Consider the following 20,550-nt stretch of genomic DNA (forward strand, 5'->3'; position numbering starts at 1 on the left):
TTACCCCTTGGCATGTCGACACCTTTACCCTTTTACCCGGTAAAAAGGGTAAATTACCTTACCTTGCCGAGGCCTACCCGCCACCACACGATTTGTTCTCCAACACACCGGTGTTCTGTACTAGTGTAGTGTAATAACGCGACTGTTGTCCAGCAACGGCAACTGCGGTGGACAAATAGGACACACGCCAGTGAGCATATACACGGGTGTGTCGGCAGGGCAGAGGAACTGGGGCAATGGTCACGGAAGACCCCATCTGGAAGCCCCTGAAACCTGCTCGTTGATTCGAGACGAAAGGTGTGACCAGGGCAAAGCCAGGCCACGCTGGGTAGCATAAATGCAGCTGAGAGCGGGAGCTCAGGGCTGCCGGTTCCCGAAGTGGAGCTGTGGCATCAAAGCAGGGGGGATGAGACGGTAAAAGTCTTCGACTGCAGTATCCTGGAACTTTGCTCTCAGGCTACTGTTGCACTGAAGTTCTATTAATTCCATCTGAAGGTGATGTGGTGCACTGTCAACACCAATATAAGGATTGGGAAAGTTGGTAAAGGTTAAATGCTGTTCTTTAAATTAATTAATCAGCCGATTCACTTTGGTAGCCAATCTCCGCAGTGAGTGTTCGAACATCCCACGTGGCCACACGTAGTGGCTTTTTATTGTTTCTGGAGGAGCCCCGAGGGTAAAGATCAATCTCCTGGCTCCGCCAGATGGGGTTTCGCCAGGAGACGTCATAGACGCCTGTACCCCCGGAGCTTCGGGCACAAGCTTATTCGATATTTTTCACGTAGTTTAGTTGTAATTTATTGAAGGTGGAGGGGTTACCAGCCCCTCGCACCCGTCCAGAGCCCCAATTTAGCCAATGTGGTGGTGTCGTGCGATTGTGTGAGGATGGATGAGACATCCGCTACATATGTATGGTGAACTTTTTTCACAACTTACGCAGCCAACCCTTCTAATCGGAGTAGTGTATAGCGTTGTGTACAGTGGTGTAGAGTATAGTGTATAAGGGTAGTATATATATGTGGAACTTTTTTCACACCGTTTGTAGCCAAATTTGCTATTCGGAGTATTGTATCATGTTGTGTATATTGATGGAGTGTGTTGTATAGTGTAGTATATATGTAACGGTGTTTGGCAAAGATGCGCTGTTCCCATGCAGTTGCCTGCAGCAATGGCTACACGCCGATAGGGGGCAATCGAGGGGCTGAGGTCCAGTATGAGAGACGATGGGCCTTGGGACCCAACGGTTACTCTATGGATCGTTTATGGTTAAGGGTCAGACCGTAGACCCCAGGAGGGGGGCTGGGGGATGACATCACTACCAGATCCTTCTCGAAGGTTCGGAAGGAAGGCGTGGCTAGGGCGGAGCGAGTCACGGGCCAAGGATAAAAGCCGGACCCTGAACGGTCCGAGTCAGTCGTCGTCCAGCGGAAGACAAGAAGCTCCTGAAGATTGAAGAGCCCAAGGGCAGAGCCGTACCTCTGGCAAGGGACAGCTCAGTTTATATACCAGTGAAGATCCAAGCTTCACTCAAAGAGGACTTATAGATTAACCAGTGAGATATATATATTCTTAGGTTTTCGGTAAAGTCACGTAGGTAAAAAATTAAAATTAATAAAAGTAAAATAAAATAAAAATCACGACGTTTCGGAGGCAACACAAGCTTCCGTCTTCAGGTGGAACCATCACAGCACTATAGCTGTATCAAGTAAATGAGATATTACAAGAGATACTACCACGTATATATACTGGTTGAGGGGTGGGGGGTGGGCCAGGAACGGCCCACTTTTTATTAGTATGGTTAAGGTGCGGCTTGAGACTACGGTTAGTCTACATAACAAAGGACTGAGCCTTTATTATGGTAAGGTGCGGCTTGACACTACGGTTAGTCTACATAACAAAGGAATGAGCCTGAGAGGGGGGGGGGGGTGCCAGAGTTGTTCAAAGTGCAACTGCTGCTAATGAGACCGAGCCTCTGCCATGTAGATGGTAAAAGCACAAAAGCAGGTCAGGAAGAAACGGCCTCCTGCTATGTTGTTTGGTGGGTAAAACTTATAGCAGGAAATCAGTGTGTGAAAAATGAAGCTAAACATGGTAAAACAAAACTGGCTGTCTATCAGTAACCTGTACAGTAACTCAAGAATAGTTGTCTGTCAAATAAGATGGTCCAAATATGTGTAGTTAAATCTTTTTTGCATGGTTAATCACATCTTTCCAATGATTACTCAGTTTGTAACCATCATCACGGTTGAAATTATGTTTGTGTTTGTATATTTGTATGGCTTCGTGTACAAACCTCTCATGGTAGCCAGGAGGTTTGCAGAGCACCCTGGTCTCGGAAAAGACAATCTCATGAGAGCCCACAGAGTTGTAGCAATGATCGGCAACGGCCGAAGAATCAGTTCTGCCGTGTTTCAGATCTGACTTGTGCTCGCGGACACGATCAGAGACATGACGTTTTGTTTCTCCAATGTAGCAATCACCACAGCTGCAACTCAGTTTATAGACTACAGGGTATTGCAAGTCAGGGATGACATCCTTCACAGATGGAATTAGATCACGGATTTTATGTACTGTACTGAATCGGACTTGGATCTTATGTTTGTTCAGAATTTTGGAGATCTTTTTGGTCACGCCTGCTATGTATGGTAACGTGACAGTTTTGATCGGAGTTTCAAGTGACTGTTTCTGTATGGTGGGAGACACAGCTTGGCGGATGGTGCGTTCAGAGTATCCGTTCATCCTGAGGGCCCGATGTACGTGTCTTAATTCACTGGCCAGGTGGTGTTGGTCAGAAATGCCATGAGCTCTGTGGTATAGCGTTTTGATGAGAGAGTTCTTTTGAGATGGGTGGTGGTGGGAATCCGGTTTCAAGTAGGAATCTGTGTGGGTGGCTTTCCTGTAGACAGAATGTCCCAAGGATCCGTCAGGTCTCCTCTCAAACAGAATATCTAAGAATGGTAGTTTGCCATCTTTCTCCACTTCCATGGTGAATCTGATGGATGGGTGTCTGGAATTGATGTGGTCCAAGACGTGGTTCAATGCTGGGAGGCCATGTGGCCAAATGATGAAAATGTCACCCACATACCTCTTCCACAGGGAAGGACGCAGGGTGGATGTCTGGATGGCGTCTGATTCAAACTTTTCCATGAACATGTTGGCTATCACTGGTGACAAGGGGGAGCCCATAGGGGTACCCTCATTCTGTTTGTAGAAGGTGCCATTCCAGGTAAAATAAGTGTTGGTGAGGCAATGCCTAACCAGCGCAGGTACATCCGAATTCAATCCATGTTGGACTAAGTCCTCAATTATTGTTAGGGTGTCCGGTACTGGGACTTTGGTAAACAGAGATACTACATCAAAACTGACGAGGATGTCATCAGGAGATAGTACCATGTCCTTGACAATAGAGACTAATTGGGTTGAGTTGAGTACTGCCGAAGAGGTCTTGCCTGTGAAGGGAAGCAGAGTATCTGATAGAAACCGGGCTAGTTTGCAGGTAGAGATTGTCTTTTCCGAGACCAGGGTGCTCTGCAAACCTGGCTACCATCAGAGGTTTGTACACGAAGCCATACAAATATACAGACACAGACATAATTTCAACCGTGATGATGGTTACAAACTGAGTAGTCATTGGAAAGATGTGATTAACCATGCAAAAAAGATTTAACTACACATATTTGGACCATCTTATTTGACAGACAACTATTCTTGAGTTACTGTACAGGTTACTGATAGACACCCAGTTTTGTTTTACCATGTTTAGCTTCTTTTTTTACACACTGGTTTCCTGCTATAAGTTTTACCCACCAAACAACATAGCAGGAGGCCGTTTCTTCCTGACCTGCTTTTGTGCTTTTACCATCTACATGGCAGAGGCTCGGTCTCATTGGCAGCAGTTGCACTTTGAACAACTCTGGAACCCTCCCCCCTCTCAGGCTCAGTCCTTTGTTATGTAGACTAACCGTAGTGTCAAGCCGCACCTTACCATAATAAAGGCTCAGTCCTTTGTTATGTAGACTAACCATAGTCTCAAGCCGCACCTTAACCATAATAAAGGCTCAGTCCTTTGTTATGTAGACTAGCCGTAGTCTCAAGCCGCACCTTACCATAATAATAAAAAGTGGGCCGTTCCTGGCCCATCCCCCCCCCCCTCAACCAGTATATATACGTGGTTATATCTCTTGTAATCTCTCATTTACTTGATACAGCTATCGTGCTGTGACGGTTCCACCTGAAGACGGAAGCTTGTGTTGCCTCTGAAACGTCGTGATTTCTTTTTACTTTTATTTAATTTAAATTTTTTACCTACGTGACTTTACCGAAAACCTAAGAATATGAATACTTGCAGTCACGAAAGCTTCAAATCTAGAATTAGCCAGTGAGAGGCGTATTAGTCTGAAGGGTACACTCTCCATAGTGTATCGGGTATGAGGGGCCGTACCCCTCTGTGTTAACTGTTGTTAAAATAAACCTGTGTTGCCTCAGATAAGTTTCCTCTCTGTCATTGAACCCACTACATATATTTAAGAGTGTTTTTGCACCGTGCATAGCCAATCGTGCAAATCAGAGGTGCACGGTAATGCATTTGCACTCATATGGAGCCTTCTCTTCACGAGTCCCGGGCACAGAAATATATCTTCCAAAATACGTTCAGTAGAATAGCACAATCACCCTCCTGAGGGAAATTGTCTAAAAGTCTGAGCAGGTGGCTTTGGTGATACTTGTGGTGTGCGCCCATTGGCCAGTTGATCCCATGGAGGGACTGGAAAAGACTATACAAGGGACCAGCACTTGTGAAATGGAGTCTAGACAGATTTGTAATCAGGAGTGTAAGAATGCGGTTGTATAGAATTCAGGTTATTCACAGGCTTCACTCATGACATGAATGCATACGGGCTTGGCATCATCCAATCAGAGAAGAGCTTGCTGTACATATGAAGTATTGAGTGCAGAAGTGTAATAGTTGCAATGCAAAGTATTTTGCTGCCTTTACAAATATATATATTTAGGATCGTGTTTTAATGGGGACATTTGAAATTACATAGTATAAATGTCAATTGTTGTACATTGCTTTAACAGTGGCTGTCAGGTATGACGGCGCCTCTCTGTATGCTCTCAAGATGTTTTTAGAATAGTTTTTTGTAACGCACTTTCTTTATTAAATCAATGGAACATTTATATTAGGCGGGGCTTAAGGTGGAATTTGCATGTTAATGTAAGATCGGTATTGTACCTCGACGACGCAGCTATGGAGGTGGCCATTGTATTGTGAGAGATTAGCATGTCATTTGTACCTGATGATGATTGCTTGTGTTGCAATCGAAACGTCGTATTCTATTATTTTATTTTATTTCTTTCTACGTGACTTTACCGAAAGAACCAAGGAGTAGTACGTGCTCCAGTTTACTGTCTAGGTGGTGATGGTCGGAAATACAATGAGCTCTATGGCGTAGAGTTTTGATGAGGGAATTCTTCTGGGATGGATGGTGGTGGGAGTCAGGTTTTAGGTAGGCATCTGTATGGGTGGCTTTCCTGTAGACTGAGTGTCCCATTGAGCCATCCTTTTCCACCTCCATGGTGAATTTGATGGCTGGGTGTATGGAATTGATGTGGTTGAAAAATTGGCCCAGCGCTGATAGGCCATGTGGCCAGATAACAAACGTGTCATCTACGTATTTCTTCCACAAGGAAGGACGTAATGTGGATGCCTGGATGGCATGTCTCAAAATTTTCCATGAAAACATTGGCTACAACTGGAGATAAGGGAAACCCCATTGGGGTACCTTCAACTTGTTTGTAGAATGTTCCATTCCAGGTGAAGTAAGTGTTGGTGAGGCAGTGTCTATCCAGGGCCAGTACATCAGCATTCAGTCCTTGTTGGACCAAATCTTCAATGATTGCAATGGTGTCAGGCACAGGGACTTTGGTAAGCAAAGAAACTACATCGAAACTCACAAGCAAATCACCTGAAGATAGTGAGAAGTCCCTAATTAGCGATACCAAGTGAGCTGAGTTAAGTACAGCTGAGGTCTTACCAGAAGCTCTCTCGCTATAATTTTTCACCTGATGAAGATTGCTTATGTTGCGATCGAAACGTCGTGATAACTTTATTATTTTTCTATCTACATGGCTTTACCCAAAGACCCAAAGAATATGAATTCCTGCAGTCACGAAAGCGTTTAGTCAAGATTTAACCGCCTCTACAGGGAGGGTTTCCACACAACTATTAGATATTTTAACAGACTTCGAGACAAGAAGGCTCATCTGTCTTCTTGGTTCTTTCGGTAAAGTCACGTAGAAGGGAAGTAATAAAATAATAAAAATAAAACATAATAAAACAATTCTCACGACGTTTCGGCTACAACGCAAGCAGCCGTCTTCAGGTGAAGAATGAGACACTGCCAAGCTAGGAGCTTATATATAAGCTGAGTTGGAGGTGGAAGAAGAAGAGAGCCTTAACAAAAGAATGTGCATATCAAGAGGAATTTAGCATATTCATGGGAAATGCGTAGGAGGTGGGCGGGGGGGTTTTCAAAGTCATATTATGACCATGCATTATGCAGGATCAGCAGCACCAAAGGGAGGGGGGGGTAGCATTAACAAAGGGAGGGCATGTTAATAGTATGTAGAAGCAATGACACATGTGAATGGGAAAACGGTGGCAGGAGATCCGCAGCGGAGCAAATAATGCATTCCCTGTGGAGAACACAAGATACAACGTTAATGCCAGTGAGTGGACTGCGGTCTGAAAGTCACCATAAACGTGAACAACAATCAGTTAAGATCCGAAGTGGTTTATTACGTCCTTCCAATGATTGCTGAGCCAGAATCCATCTTCTCGGTTGAAATTGTCTCTGTGTTTGTATATGTGGATCGCCTCATGAACGAATCTCTCATGGTAGCCAGATGGCTTGCAGAGAACCTCTGTCTTGGAGAAGTCAATGTCATGTGAACCCACTGAATTGTAACAGTGATCTGCCACGGCTGAGGTGTTTGTCCTGCCGTGTTTCAGGTCAGCTTTATGTTCACGGATGCGGTCCGAGACATGTCGTTTGGTTTCTCCAATGTAACTGCTACCACAGAGGCAACTTAGTTTGTAGACGCCAGGGTACTGTATGTCTGGAACCACGTCTTTTACAGACGGAACCAGATCACGGATTTTATGTACTGTGTTGAATCGTACCTGAATCTTGTGTTTAATCAGGATTTTGGAGATCTTTTTTGTGACCCCAGCAATGTCAAGAAGGATCCTGCTGAGGAGCCTTTCAAAACCATCACCTTACCCTACATTGCTGGGGTCACAGATGGGATGAAATCATGAATGTTATGTACTGTGTTGTACTTAACTCAGCTCACTTGATATCTTCAATTAAAGACATCTCACTATCTCCAGGTGATTTGTGTGTCAGATTCGATGTGGTATTTCTGTTTACCAAAGTTCCTGTGCCTGACACCATTGCAATCATTTAAGATTTGGTCCAACAAGGACTGAATGCTGATGTACCGGCCCTGGATAGACACTGCCTCACCAACACTTACTTCACCTGGAATGGAACATTCTACAAACAAGTTGAAGGTACCCCAATGAGTTATCATTTATCTCCAGTTCAAGCCAATGTTTTCATGGAGAAATTTGAGACAGATGCCATCCAGGCATCCACCCTCCGTCCTTCCTTGTGGAAGAGATACGTAGATGATACGTTCGTCATCTGGCCACATGGCCTACCAGCTCTGGACCAATTCTTCAACCACATAAATTCCATACACCCAGCCATCACATTCACCATGGAGGTGGAAAAGGATGGCAAGTTACCATTCTTGGATGTGTTAATCGAAAAAAGAGCAGATGTCTCAATGGGACACTCTGTCTACAGGAAAGCCAACCATACGGATGCCTACCTAAAATCTGACTCCCACCACCATCCATCCCTTCATCAAAACTCTACACCATAGAGCTCGTTGTATTTCCGACCATCACCACCGAGCCAGTGAACTGGAACACGTACACCAAGCCCTCAAGATGAATGGATATTCAGACTACACAATCCTTAAAGCTATCACCCAAACCGTTGGGAAAGAACCATCTGAGGACCCAATCAAAACCATCACCTTGCCATACATAGCAGGTGTTACCAAAAAGATTTCCAAAATCATGAGCAAACACAAGATCCAGGTTCGATTCAACACAGTACATACAATGCGTGATATGATCCCATCTGTGAAGGATGTGATCCCTGGCAGGCAATACAAACTAAGCTGTGGCTGCGGCAGTAGATACATTGGGGAAACTAAGCGACATATGTCGCACTGTGTTCGCGAACATAAGGCAGATCTGAAACACGGTATAACTAATACTTCAGCCGTGGCTGATTATTGTTTCAACGCTGTGGGCACACACACAATTGATTTTTTCAAGACAAAGGTACTCTGAAAGCCCACTGTCTATCAACAAAGATTCGTTCATGAAGCCATCCAGATATTTTAACAGACACAATTTCAACCGAGAAGATGGATACAAACTGAGCAATCATTGGAAGGACGTTATTAACCATTTTAAGTTATAACTGGCTGTGATGTTTCCATCCTACCTGCCGATGCTAACAGTTATTTCCATCTCTCTGAGTTACATACACGCTAAATGACTCACTAACAGCCACCGTTGCTCCTTTCATCGATGTGGTGTTGTCCCTCGTTTTCTAACAAGCTGGATGTCTCACTAGCACAGCCACCGTTGCGTTGGTTCGTTTACATTGAGATGCTAATCTCTCACAATACAATGGCCACCTCCACAGCTGCGTCGTCGTCGTAGAGGTACATCACCGATCTTACATTTACATACAAATTCCACCTCTAGCCCCGCCCACTTACCCTTGAGCTGAGCCCATCTCAAGCCTATATAACTTTGTGTTTCAGCAGCTCTCCCGCTGTATTTTCTCCTGCCTCGGCAGCTCTCTCGCTATATTTTTCACCTAATGACAATTGCTTGTGTTGCGATCGAAACGTCGTGATAATTGTATTATTTTTCTATCTACGTGGCTTTACCAAAAGACCCAAAGAAAATTCATTCCTGCAGTCACGAAAGCTTTAAGTTAAGATTTATATTAGGTTTAGCACTTGTTACAATTGCATTTTCATAATGCAAAAACATGTTTAATGTTGGGCGTGCCTACTGCCCTTTTGTTTTTAATCCCTTTTGAGTCTGATTTAATTGGTCTTAGCCTGACATTACTTTTTGAATTTTACATAATGGCAGGTTTCTGTGCAAGCCTACTGTACATCCCACCTGCTGGCTGTACACACAGAAACAGTACAAGTAGTGTAGTGCTTTTGATTCATAGTGCAGTGTATTGTGCCTGCATAGATTAAGCTCCAGATTGAGGCGAAGTAATCAGACAGACGAAGGCACACTATACGATAAACAAATACAATAACAGCGGTGTTGCAGGCCAGTCCTGCATGGCGAGTCGCCACGTTGCAAAATGATAATGTAAAAATGTGGACATGGATTTCATAGCTTAGCTGGATTATCAGGAGGAAGTGAGAGTTCATTAGGAATATTAGTAAGCGGCCATCTTTAGTTCATTTGGGTCAGTTTGAGAATAAATGCATTATGATGGTGGCTATGGAAGCGGTGTAGTTGAGCAAGGTACAAAACATGATGAAAGAGGATTTGTTCAGGAAGTGTTTTTTCAGGTCATGAATTGTAAAAGTTATCTCCCTTTGAAGAGGTTCAAGGTTCAATCCGACAAGCAGCTCTGGTTATGACTGCGGCTAGATTAGCCTAAAACGAATATGCACCATCTGCTTCAAAGTGGATGTTAAAATTCCTCCGATGTCATTAAAATATTTCGTGCTGGTGTAATTGTTAACATTTACCAAATTTCCACAAAGTATCCAAAAGCTACCCACCTGAGATTACACACCAATCATCGATCCCTACGTGGTTGACGAATGTCCACTTACAGACCGTTACTTAGCCAACTTGCGCAGCACAAGGACAGTTAAACCATGGGGGTGGCCATCGACTGTTTGACATGAGATATGATACAAGCCACTTTAAGTTGCTTAGGCAAATAAGCAAGTGCCATATAAATGCTAATATTAATAACCTAAGATGCATGCTCTGGAGTGTCCGTGTCTCATGCTCTTGGTTACAGATCGACCCAACACTTATGGTCACATACTGGCTGCTCCTACGTTACAGTCAAAAAAGTCCTCCTAAACCTCCACATCCACAAATGGCTGGGATTTGTCTCGGGCTCCATTAACGACCTGGAAGTCAAACCCGAGAGCCTTCACAGGTCACCTTCACAAATGGTAACGTTTCTTAGCTGCCATCTTCTTCTGGTCCTTGCATCACAAAAGATGGGCTTATGGAACTTCGAATTTCACACGTCAATTTCAGACTGCTCCTTGTACACCTCCTTATACGCGTTTCAGTTTCAAAACAATTTAAAAGGCGTTCCAAGTGTATTTTACGTGGTTTTTAATGTGTGTTCCCTGGCAGTTGTGAAGATGTGATTTCTGTGCAAATGCATTCCAAGACACCGTGCACAGTCGTTAGATTCTGGTGACGTCACAAGCTAGAGGGAGGGCCTGACGTAACCCACTCGTGGGAGCTTCTACATATTTAAGTAAACATGTGGTGAACAAGGTGGGACATCAATGGACACATTAATACAACTTTTATTTAAACAGATTATAATTCAATAAAACCTAGGATAGAATACAAATCTGTAACAAAAAACCCGTGGTGCATTCAAATGTGCTCTTAATATTATCTCCTTGCTAAGAAAAACAGCAGACATCTTTTATTCATCGGTCTCTAACGAAACAAAGGAATGTTTTACACAAAATATAAATACCACGGCCTTCTGGGAGGGCATGTCTGCTGCACTGATTCAGTGCAAGCCATCTATGGACCGGTTTTGGTGTAGTGTCAACAGTATTCGGGCTTGCTTCAACGAATGCTAATCAGCAAGGTGCATTTCAAGATCAGTTCGACAAAAGCTATAAAAAACGTAATACAAAATTAGAATTAGTGTTGTTGTGGAGAATGTATCTCCTATACGTAACTTGAAATCTGTATGACTTGTAACTGATGAATGATCCGTCTATGTTCCCTATTTTAAAGACAATGAGTTGACCAGGGGCAAATTCTTACTGAATCACAAAGAAACAGCTCTCACACGAATTATCTGCACAGGTTACTACCAAAACAGATACTATGTCCTGACATCACATATTCTATGTTTGACATTAATACACAATGTTGCATTTACGTTCTAAATCAGACAAGTATTCATAAAATTATTATTCTAAATTATTGATAGGCACATTGACATATCATTACGACAGTGAAATGTACTGCATCTCCTTGCATCGTATTTACAAGTTGATCTCTGACTAGATGAGTCCTATATCTATCTGCAGCATTCCCATATTGAGGGAAGCCAAGGGGTAGTACATTCTCTATTTGTTGCAGAGGTTCAAGGTCTAAATCCAACTGGCATATCAATCATTACCCCCTACTAACAAACTATATGTCCATATGCAGGCTAGTGCAGGGTCATCTTGTGGCACACAGTGGCAGCTGCCACTTGGGGGTGCCCTTCGAGTGTGTAAGATGAGATATGATACAAAATACTGAGTCGCTCCTGGTTAGAGATCTACCCAACCCACAGGTCCAAATACTGGCCGCTCATACTCTGCAGGTTGAACCTAGGAATTGAGTGTTCAACCTCACATTATTTTTCATTAAAGGCCTGTGACAAATGTGAATATATTGGAGCTTCATTGTCTCAAGCTTGCATACCTACCTGGTCTACATTTGACTTTGTATTGTCGAAGAAGTCCACCCACACCTCCACATCCACAAACTGCTGGGAGTTGCCTCGCTTTGCCTCAGAGTCAGAATTCTGTTCCTGCTTCATGCTGCCTCCATCGATGTGAAGGCCCGATTTTGGAGTTGAATCATCTTCAAATTTAACCTTCACTGTCACTTCTTCACATTTCACATTCGCTTCTTCATAGTTCACCTTGATACCTTTCAAAGTGCTAAAGTGGTGATTTTCTTCTGGTTCTTGTTTCATGAGGGATGGGCTCATTGCAGCACTTTTACTTTCACAAGCCGATTTTAGACTCCACTTCTTGTAGATTTTCTGTTGCGTGTGTGTTCTCTGGTGTGTTTTAAGATTTGATGACTGTCCAAACGCCTTCTGGCACAGACTGCACTTGAAGGGTTTCTCTCCTGTGTGTGTTCTCTGGTGTATTACAAGCGCAGATGACTGTGAAAACGCATTCCCGCACAGAGTGCACTTGAAGGGTTTCTCTCCTGTGTGTGTTCTCTGGTGGGTCTGAAGAATTGATGACTGTGCAAACGCCTTCCGGCACAGAGTGCACTTGAAGGGTTTCTCTCCTGTGTGTGTTCTCTGGTGTGTTACAAGAGCAGATGACTGTGAAAATGCGCTCCCGCAAAGAGTGCACTTGAAGGGTTTCTCTCCTGTGTGTGTTCTCTGGTGGGTCTGAAGAATTGATGACTGTGCAAATGCCTTCCCACACAGAGTGCACTTGAAGGGTTTCTCTCCTGTGTGTGTTCTCTGGTGGGTCTGAAGAAGTGATGACCGTACAAATGCCTTCTCACACACAGTGCACTGGAAGGGTTTCTCTCCTGTGTGTGTTCTCTGGTGCTGCTTCAAGTTTCCAGTGTGATCCGTGCTGTAAGGACACTGGTCACACTGGTGGTTTTTTGTACTGAGCTGTGTTGAGTGTCTTTCTTCCATCAGACCAATTCTGCAGAGTAAAGTGGCAGAGGGAGAGTTAACGGCATAGATAATTTAAATATCCACACCATCTAAGCCAGCATCATGGCACACAGGCATGCATATATACACAGTCACACATAACTTACACATCTACACATTCATATATTCATGATATATTGAAAAAGCTTCCCTAATTCACCACACTGGCTGTTCAGGCACACAGTGGGAGTGGCAAATTGCAATAAATATGCCTGGAAGGCCTAGTAAAGTAGGTGTGAAGCCAGGCTTAGAATTGCTTGAATGCTCCGAGGAACAGATGTAACTTCAGCTCGATATGTGCCATGTTCTTATCCTGTTTCCATGCTGATAAAAAAAAGTTCCAGGGAGACAAAAATCCCTATGGTTTTGATTAAACCACCATGTTAGAATCAAAATACTTTACAATTAAACCAAACGTTACAATCTCACACACTGCCATTGTGAACAATGTGGTGGTGTGGGCAGAACCGTGCCAGGCCACCATCTGATCACTACTAATGATTCCTCACTTCACCAATTAGTTGAGGATCAATCAACTCAGCGGAGGCCCACAATACGTTTAGTTGTCATGTTTTCTGTTGGCAATAAAACTCTAATTGGGATTTTCATAATGCAATCACCGCTACCTATACAGACACACAATTACATATACATTTCAAATGGATCAATAACAGATAATATAAACAGAACAGTCATTCCACTAATTGGTGGTGACATGGTCAAAATGCTTGTGCGAGGCTAGGTGCAAATTGAGGGCATGTAATTGTGGAACACTAGTCATCAGGTCATTGGACAGAACGAGGTGGTTTCAGTTGCTCCACTAACTGATGTGTACATCGCTCCTCCACCCTCATTGTTAGGGCAGGGTAAACACATTCCTACGGAGGGAGCTGGTAGGAACTTTGGGTTGCTCGGTCAATGGCCAGGGTCAACGGCGGCGTGGTGTATTCCGCAAATATGGCCGACTGTGAGGGCGGGCATAAGTCGGCGTGAGTAGGTTAAACGTTGAGTTTTATAAGGGCACCACGGGGTGCCCTTATAAAAGACTTGAAAAGGTTGAACATATATAGCTGAAGCAGTCTCCAGTGTGATCAAGAGCTTTGACGAATTGCTTCATTAACGCAAGTTTTATGTGCAGTGGGGGAAATACAATTTTATACCTATCAACCAGAGGCTCATTCTTAATATTCTTGTCACCAGGCGTCAAACTGATTCTTGGTGGCCAGATCTTTTTAACCCAGTGATCTAATGTAGTCCTACTGTCCCAGTAGCACAGGAAACAAGGGTATTTGGTGTGACCTCCTTGCTGACCCAGCAGAAAATTAACCATTTTCAAATCAACAGAAATTAGCCATCCATGAACATGGTATTCCAATCTATCCAGAACAATCTTGATGTTGGCATACTCTTCATTCATTTTTACAGTGTCCTATTGGGATTGAACCATATATATTTCCGTTGTGAAGTAACACACATTTCAAACTCCTTTTACTACTGTCAATAAAAGGAGACACTAGTGCCAGGTCTGAGTAGTCCTTTCTCTTGTAGCCTGGAAGCCAACAATTCAGCAGACTGCTTTGGCAAATACAAATCTCTTATAAGATCATTCAATTCAGGCTGACTAAACAGAGACATTTTATCACAATCTGCATCAGATGGTGTATATTCGATCTGAGCATCATCATCATCTGTAGAAGCAGGTAAACTGAGGGATTCAACATCAATCTCTGGTAGCTCAATAAATACAGGCACAGGTATTTCCTCACAGTGCTAAACTGGTAGTCTGGCAGATGGGATATCTGGGTATTGTAAGTGTTTTGTTTTTCTTATTGAAACCTTTTACATTGACAAGGCAGAAGTAGCAGTTATCCAAATGGTTTGTAGGTTCTCTCCAAACCATTGGCACACCAAACTTCAGCTTAACATTATTTCCTTTAGACCATGATCGCAAAGTTTCAACACAGGTTTTACACACTTTGTGAGGAGCCCAATTTTTGTCTTGGTCTCCAAGTCGTACTTTAAAGTAGGTAAGATAAACCTTCTTGACAAAGGCATTGATGTTGCGCCTTTGATCCTGCAAAGTGAAGCTGCCACAGATGTAGCAGAAGATATCTGGGTCATTACTGCATTTCCTTCTTTCGGATGTTGTAGTCATTGTTAGATCACGCCCTGCAGAAGAAAAATATTAAATAAATGTGGATATCCACATAAAATTATATTATAAACACACTATCCTAAAAATACAGCACCATATTTTAACACTAAAGCAGTCACTGACTCGCAACAACTTGCAATCACAAGTGACAGAGTTAATTTCGGGTAAAATCAATGAAAATGGGGTATGCCGATAGCATAAAAATGAGATGTGATAGAGCAAATCTGAGATCAGATTTAGAATCAGCACCCTGAAATTAGTCTAATACTGCTGCAAAAGTCCAGGCCAGAATTTTTTTTGTTGCTCGACTAATTTGAAGTGAGTCTTTCGCAGCGACGTGAGATCTGGTCATCAGTACAGTAGCTTCGAATGGAAGCTCCTGCAATAGCTGCAGAACTGCTGGATTACTCAGGGAGAGTTGAGGTGGAGTGTTGGATGACGTGAAATACCAAGACGGATGCTTTTTTGTGTGGAACATATGCAAGACCCCACCTCTTAATAGCACACTCCAGTGAGTGGCCATTACCAGGTCATGAGCATACATAACATGGTGAACCAGTAGGCAACAATCTTTTGACTACAACCAGCCATCCATGAGCTTCTCAATGTAACTGCACCTAATGCAAATTCTTCTCATAGTGCCATTGAACGCATCTCAGACAACATAAGCAAATAATGTAATGTAGGGGCTCGAGAGCATACCTGTCACACCCTAAGTTGAACAGGAAATTGTCCAGACTCCAGTCATGAAGCAGTACCCAGTCCTGCCAACCATCATGACAATCATTAATTAAAGTGAGTACAGGGGAATGGCCCCTGAAAACATAAACAGCCCAAAGCCCCGGCCTTGTGATGGTCCTGTATGCGTTGATTAAGTCTAGAAAACAGGAATCTAGTGTCTACTGAAAATTCGTATATATGTGCTCTCGCACACGGACAGAGAGTATGACATTTGTGTAGGACTGCTCTGGCCTGAAACCACAATGTGGCTCTGCAAGCTTCTTCTCAGCAGGTATGGCAAGCCAATTCCTACTATAATGAGCCAAGAATGTCTGTTTGTGTGTAACGTGCGTGAAGTCATTAATATTCATGAGCGGGTGGATATTTGCACTCACGCAGAAAGTCGAGCGGAAATAACATTTTTTTTCGCAAATTCGCTTTAAGTTTGATGTTTCTTTATATGAAAGTAAATCAAATAAATAATTATACGCATCAACAGTGGATTTGGTGTTTTTATTTCTTCACCACTTGAGACAAACGGTAAGTCTAATTTACACTTCTACATTATGGTAGAATAGACATTTCTCGGTGATTTTCCAGATATTGTATCGAATTCCAATTTATTTAAACCCCAGCGACCGAAAGCAGACGAGAATAAAGTATCAGAGCAGTGAATTTGTACAAATTCAAGGTCAGTTATATACAGTGCTACAGTGACATGAAGTGCGGTATTTTATGACGTAGTTTTGTGCAAGAATCACTGCCATTAATATTGTGCTACAGTGAACTGCAGTGAAGTGTTTTATGACTTTGTTTTGTGCCACATTCACTGCCATTAATAGTGCTACACTGAAATGCAGTGAAGTGTTTGATGACATACTTTTGTGCAAGATTCACTGCCATTAAATTTACACAAGATACAATTATGCTAAAAAAAATTCGTTAATATTACAGCTTCCGTTTTAGGATGGGCAAACAAGCTAGTTATGCATAATACTTATCTAACAAGCAGTGGTCTTGAAAGGTATTCTTCCAATCCCAGAGATCCCATTATTTGATCCACCCAGTGGTAATAATCTTCTGTTTTGCAGCCTTTGAAAACTGCTACCCTCCTAGAGGAGTTTATTTTTTTAAAGTCATTTATGCCCGGCGCTATAATTGCTCACAGGCTCTGGATGGCTCCTCCATCCAGATATCTGAGACTACACAGCCTCATCCTGCCCCATGATGCTGCCTGGGCTGAGGGGTTTTCCCAACTAGAATACCTCACAATTACTCTCTAAATCTACAAATGTTTCTTAATGATGCTAATAGTTTCGGGCCTGCAAGTTACGTTTTTGATTAAATTAAGTGGTAATTTGTGATTGCGAGCTGCTGAAGCAGCTTCCATCTCTTCAACAACCCACAATCACCCCTCATCTTTGCAGTACCGCACGGCTCTTGGCTGCTGTAAGCCTCCTCATTCTGACATGGATTGTTTGACAACGTGAAACACCTCAGCTTGCCAATAAACCTCGTCCATCATTTCCATCTTGAACCTAATTACCAAAACAATGAAAGGAATTTCAAAGTAAGCATGTGCCATCGGCCCCAAGGGGACAGATGTCTGTGATGTCTTAGTTTCGAGAAATGAGGCAATGTTGCTCACCACATAGAATTGCATAAGGTCATAGGGGAGGAGATGCTGCCAAACCTGTGTTGGGAGTTGGACTAATAACGCCTGGATCTCTGTGCAATGCAGGAGGTCTAATGGCCTGAATCTGGCTCCAGTCACCTCGAAGTTTGGACAAAATAGATGTGTACATGACACATTTTAAACATGTGTGGAACAGTGATGAATATTGTGCTTGGGTTCGATTCTTGACTGGGGTTACTTGCTGTATGAGGTTTGTAATTTCTCCCCTTCTTCTGCATTGGTGTTCCACTGGGGTTTTCCGTTTTTCTCCTGGTAGTCAAACAGTCCAATGCAGGACCCTCCTGAAACATAATCTTTAACTGCTAAATAAGAAATTAAATTGGAAAACCCTCAAAACACAGAATACAAACTATTATTATTTTACCAGGTGAGGCCCACTGAGCTGTATAGCCTTTTTTCAGAATAGACCTGGACTCAAATGAGAGCTCACCTCAGTGGCTTATGATATGGAACTGTATTGCAGCCAAATTCTCTAAATGCATGTTTCTAAATGTGGAGAAAAATCAATGCCACTACGTGGAGAGAATTTTTTTTTAACTCCAATTATAAATGCGTCAGGGTTGGAATTGAACCCATGACATTCTGCATACCATGTGAGGTAGTTAACATCTCGCCACCACAACACAATATATCACACAAACAAATTACAATGAACACACTCACTCCCTTGCTCTGTACACACTCTACACGCGTTACTCACTCTCAAACACTCGCCCCAAGCGCACCTCTCGCTGCTGTCCCCAACTCCTCTCTCCGGTCTGCTCTTGGTGACGTCACCCGCCTGACAGAGGGGGAGGCGCCGACTCTGAAGGTGACGTCAACGCGCGACACTCCCGCTCCCCACACTAGGCCTCGGCAAGGTAAGGTAAATTACCTTTTTTACCGGGTAAAAGGGGTAAACGGAAAATGTTTCGACATGCCAAGGGGTAAAGTAAAGGGTAGGGTAAAGGTAGCTCAAAAGAATTACCCGGTACGGTAAATGTAGCGCGAATAATTACCCGGTAACTACAGTACCTTGTTAACCGCTAAAAGCTCTGTGGCGCAGTCCGTGGCCTCCATTTTAAATTGCGATAATTGATGTCGGACCAGACGGAGACGGTCCACGTTCTTGAGGCAGAGATACTAGAGGACGAGGTCGAGGATGCCAGCAATGGCATTTTTGGGGTTGCTGCGAACAGCAATCGAAAGAGGCAGCGGCATGCGTTCCCGTGGGAGCACACACATGATTGGATGGAGGGTGATCCCCATGTACAGCAAGGGAAGCGGCAGTGCGTGCACTGCCACAAGTGGTTTTCCACCCACACGAACGCGTCGGGGTGGAAAGCCCACCTCAAGAAGCACAACGTGCTCGCCCCAGGCAGCGAGGTCGGGACGTCGGCGTCGGCTGCCTGAAGGTTCCGTCTTACTGGGCCGGAGCGCCGCAGGATCTTATTGCCTATCGTTCGTCCGAGGACGATGGCAATGACAAACTTGATCAGGTTGTTGATGAGATCGCCATCGACCAAGACGACTGGGACAAGGAGGTTATGGAGGACGGTGTCGTCGACAGCCTCAACGCCCGATTCGAGAGTATTCTATATGTATAAAGCGCTCTAGCTAGCATTTATCGTTATAAACCTTTTTCATGTGTTGTATCCCTGTAATTTCCCTGTAATCGGGTAATTTGTATGGGACAAGGTAGACTCGTTGCTTTTTACCTTACCTGCTAAAAGGTAAAAGGTAGGGAAGAGCGATGACACACACACACGCAGATGGCACACACACGCAGAGTATGCTCACGCGCAGAGTACCCTCACGGAGTACAGACTCACACACGAAGAGTGCACTCACACACATAGAGTACGCTCACGGAGTACACTCACACAAATTAGTACACTCACTCGGAGTATTTTTCTCCGGGTCCTTCGATTTTTCCCTCCATATTTAGAAACATGCATTTAGATTATCGGGCTGCTATAATCTTCCACGTTTCGATTTAAAGCTTTCGTGACTGCAGGGATTCATCTTCTTGGTTCTTTCGGTAAAGTCACGTAGAAGGGAAGTAATAAAATAATAAAAATAAAACATAATAAAACTTGCGTTGTGGCCGAAACGTCGTGAGAATTGTTTTATTTTTATTATTTTATTACTTCCCTTCTACGTGACTTTACCGAAAGAAGCAAGAAGATGAATCTTCCACGTGATAAGTCATTTCGTTGAGCTATCATCTATGGCCAGGTGGCTTCTGAAAAAGATCTAATAGCTCAGTGAGTCTTGGTTGGTAATATAAAAAAAAAGTTGTTCATCGGTCTAAAGGGTGCATCAGCAAAACCAACTCGGCAGAACGCTCCTGAATTAGAGTGCTGAGACTCATTGTGGTAATGTACTCGAGTGAGCACCATGGTGGCTGGGAGATGTTAACTGCCTCTCCTGGAATACAGGAGGTGGTGGGTTCGATCCCGACTCCTGCTGTATATTTGCAGTTTGCGTGTCTCTCTCCCCGTGGTCGCGTGGATCTTACCCCAGATCCTCCAGTTTTTCCCTCCACATTAAGAGTCAACATCGCCACGCGTTTAGAGTATTTGACCGATATACATTTTCACACGTTGATAAGCCACTTTGTTTTGGGCAGGTCGCTTCTGAAAAAGAGCGGTGTAGCTCAAGTGGGCTTGGCCTGGTAAAATAAAAACTGTAGAAATATTTAAAAGAAACAAAGTTTCAAAGTCGTGAGCCAGATGAAGACAAATTAAACTTAATCAGAGAATTAAAGCAAATGCAATCAGGCAAGGGCAGGAGGCAAGGCCCCGCGTTGTAATGTTTCAACCTGGACATCGATTCCATACTCGTTGCTACTCAATTGATATCCCTACGAGAGAGAGGAGCGAGGCTCTACCTGGGTAAACAACAACAACCACCACGACACCAACAACCACGATGTGAACTTCTCACCTCGGTTCTCAGTGAGCGCGCGCAGAGCAGTAGCTTCCTCGTATATCGTGACGTCACGCGGCAGCAGAAGGTGACATGACCTCACTTACGGGGTTCACACAATCCCCTCCCCCAAAGAGCGGCAGTGTAATTGATAAATTATGTTAATAAGCCGGGCCCATGTGGGCTCATTGGGCTTGGCTGCTGAACCCGTCGCAATGAAATAGCGACGGTATTCATGAATACACTATGTTAATGAACCGCCAGTC

At 43.6% G+C, this 20,550-nt stretch overlaps 1 protein-coding gene across 1 annotated transcript; it reads right to left on the reverse strand.

The window, feature by feature from the left end:
* Positions 1–10,668: 10,668 nt before the first annotated feature.
* LOC144738183 (uncharacterized) lies at positions 10,669–20,369 on the reverse strand. Its single transcript, XM_078621179.1, has 4 exons — positions 20,303–20,369; positions 18,075–18,155; positions 15,661–15,722; positions 10,669–12,792 (listed from the first exon to the last, which is right to left on the reverse strand). Exon 4 carries the CDS (start codon positions 12,780–12,782, stop codon positions 11,802–11,804), a length of 981 nt encoding a protein of 326 aa, XP_078477305.1. The 5' UTR covers positions 12,783–12,792; positions 15,661–15,722; positions 18,075–18,155; positions 20,303–20,369; the 3' UTR covers positions 10,669–11,801.
* Positions 20,370–20,550: the final 181 nt, after the last annotated feature.

Source organism: Lampetra planeri, chromosome 78, assembly GCF_965212315.1.
Source record: "Lampetra planeri chromosome 78, kcLamPlan1.2.h2, whole genome shotgun sequence".
Lineage (NCBI taxonomy): Eukaryota > Metazoa > Chordata > Hyperoartia > Petromyzontiformes > Petromyzontidae > Lampetra > Lampetra planeri.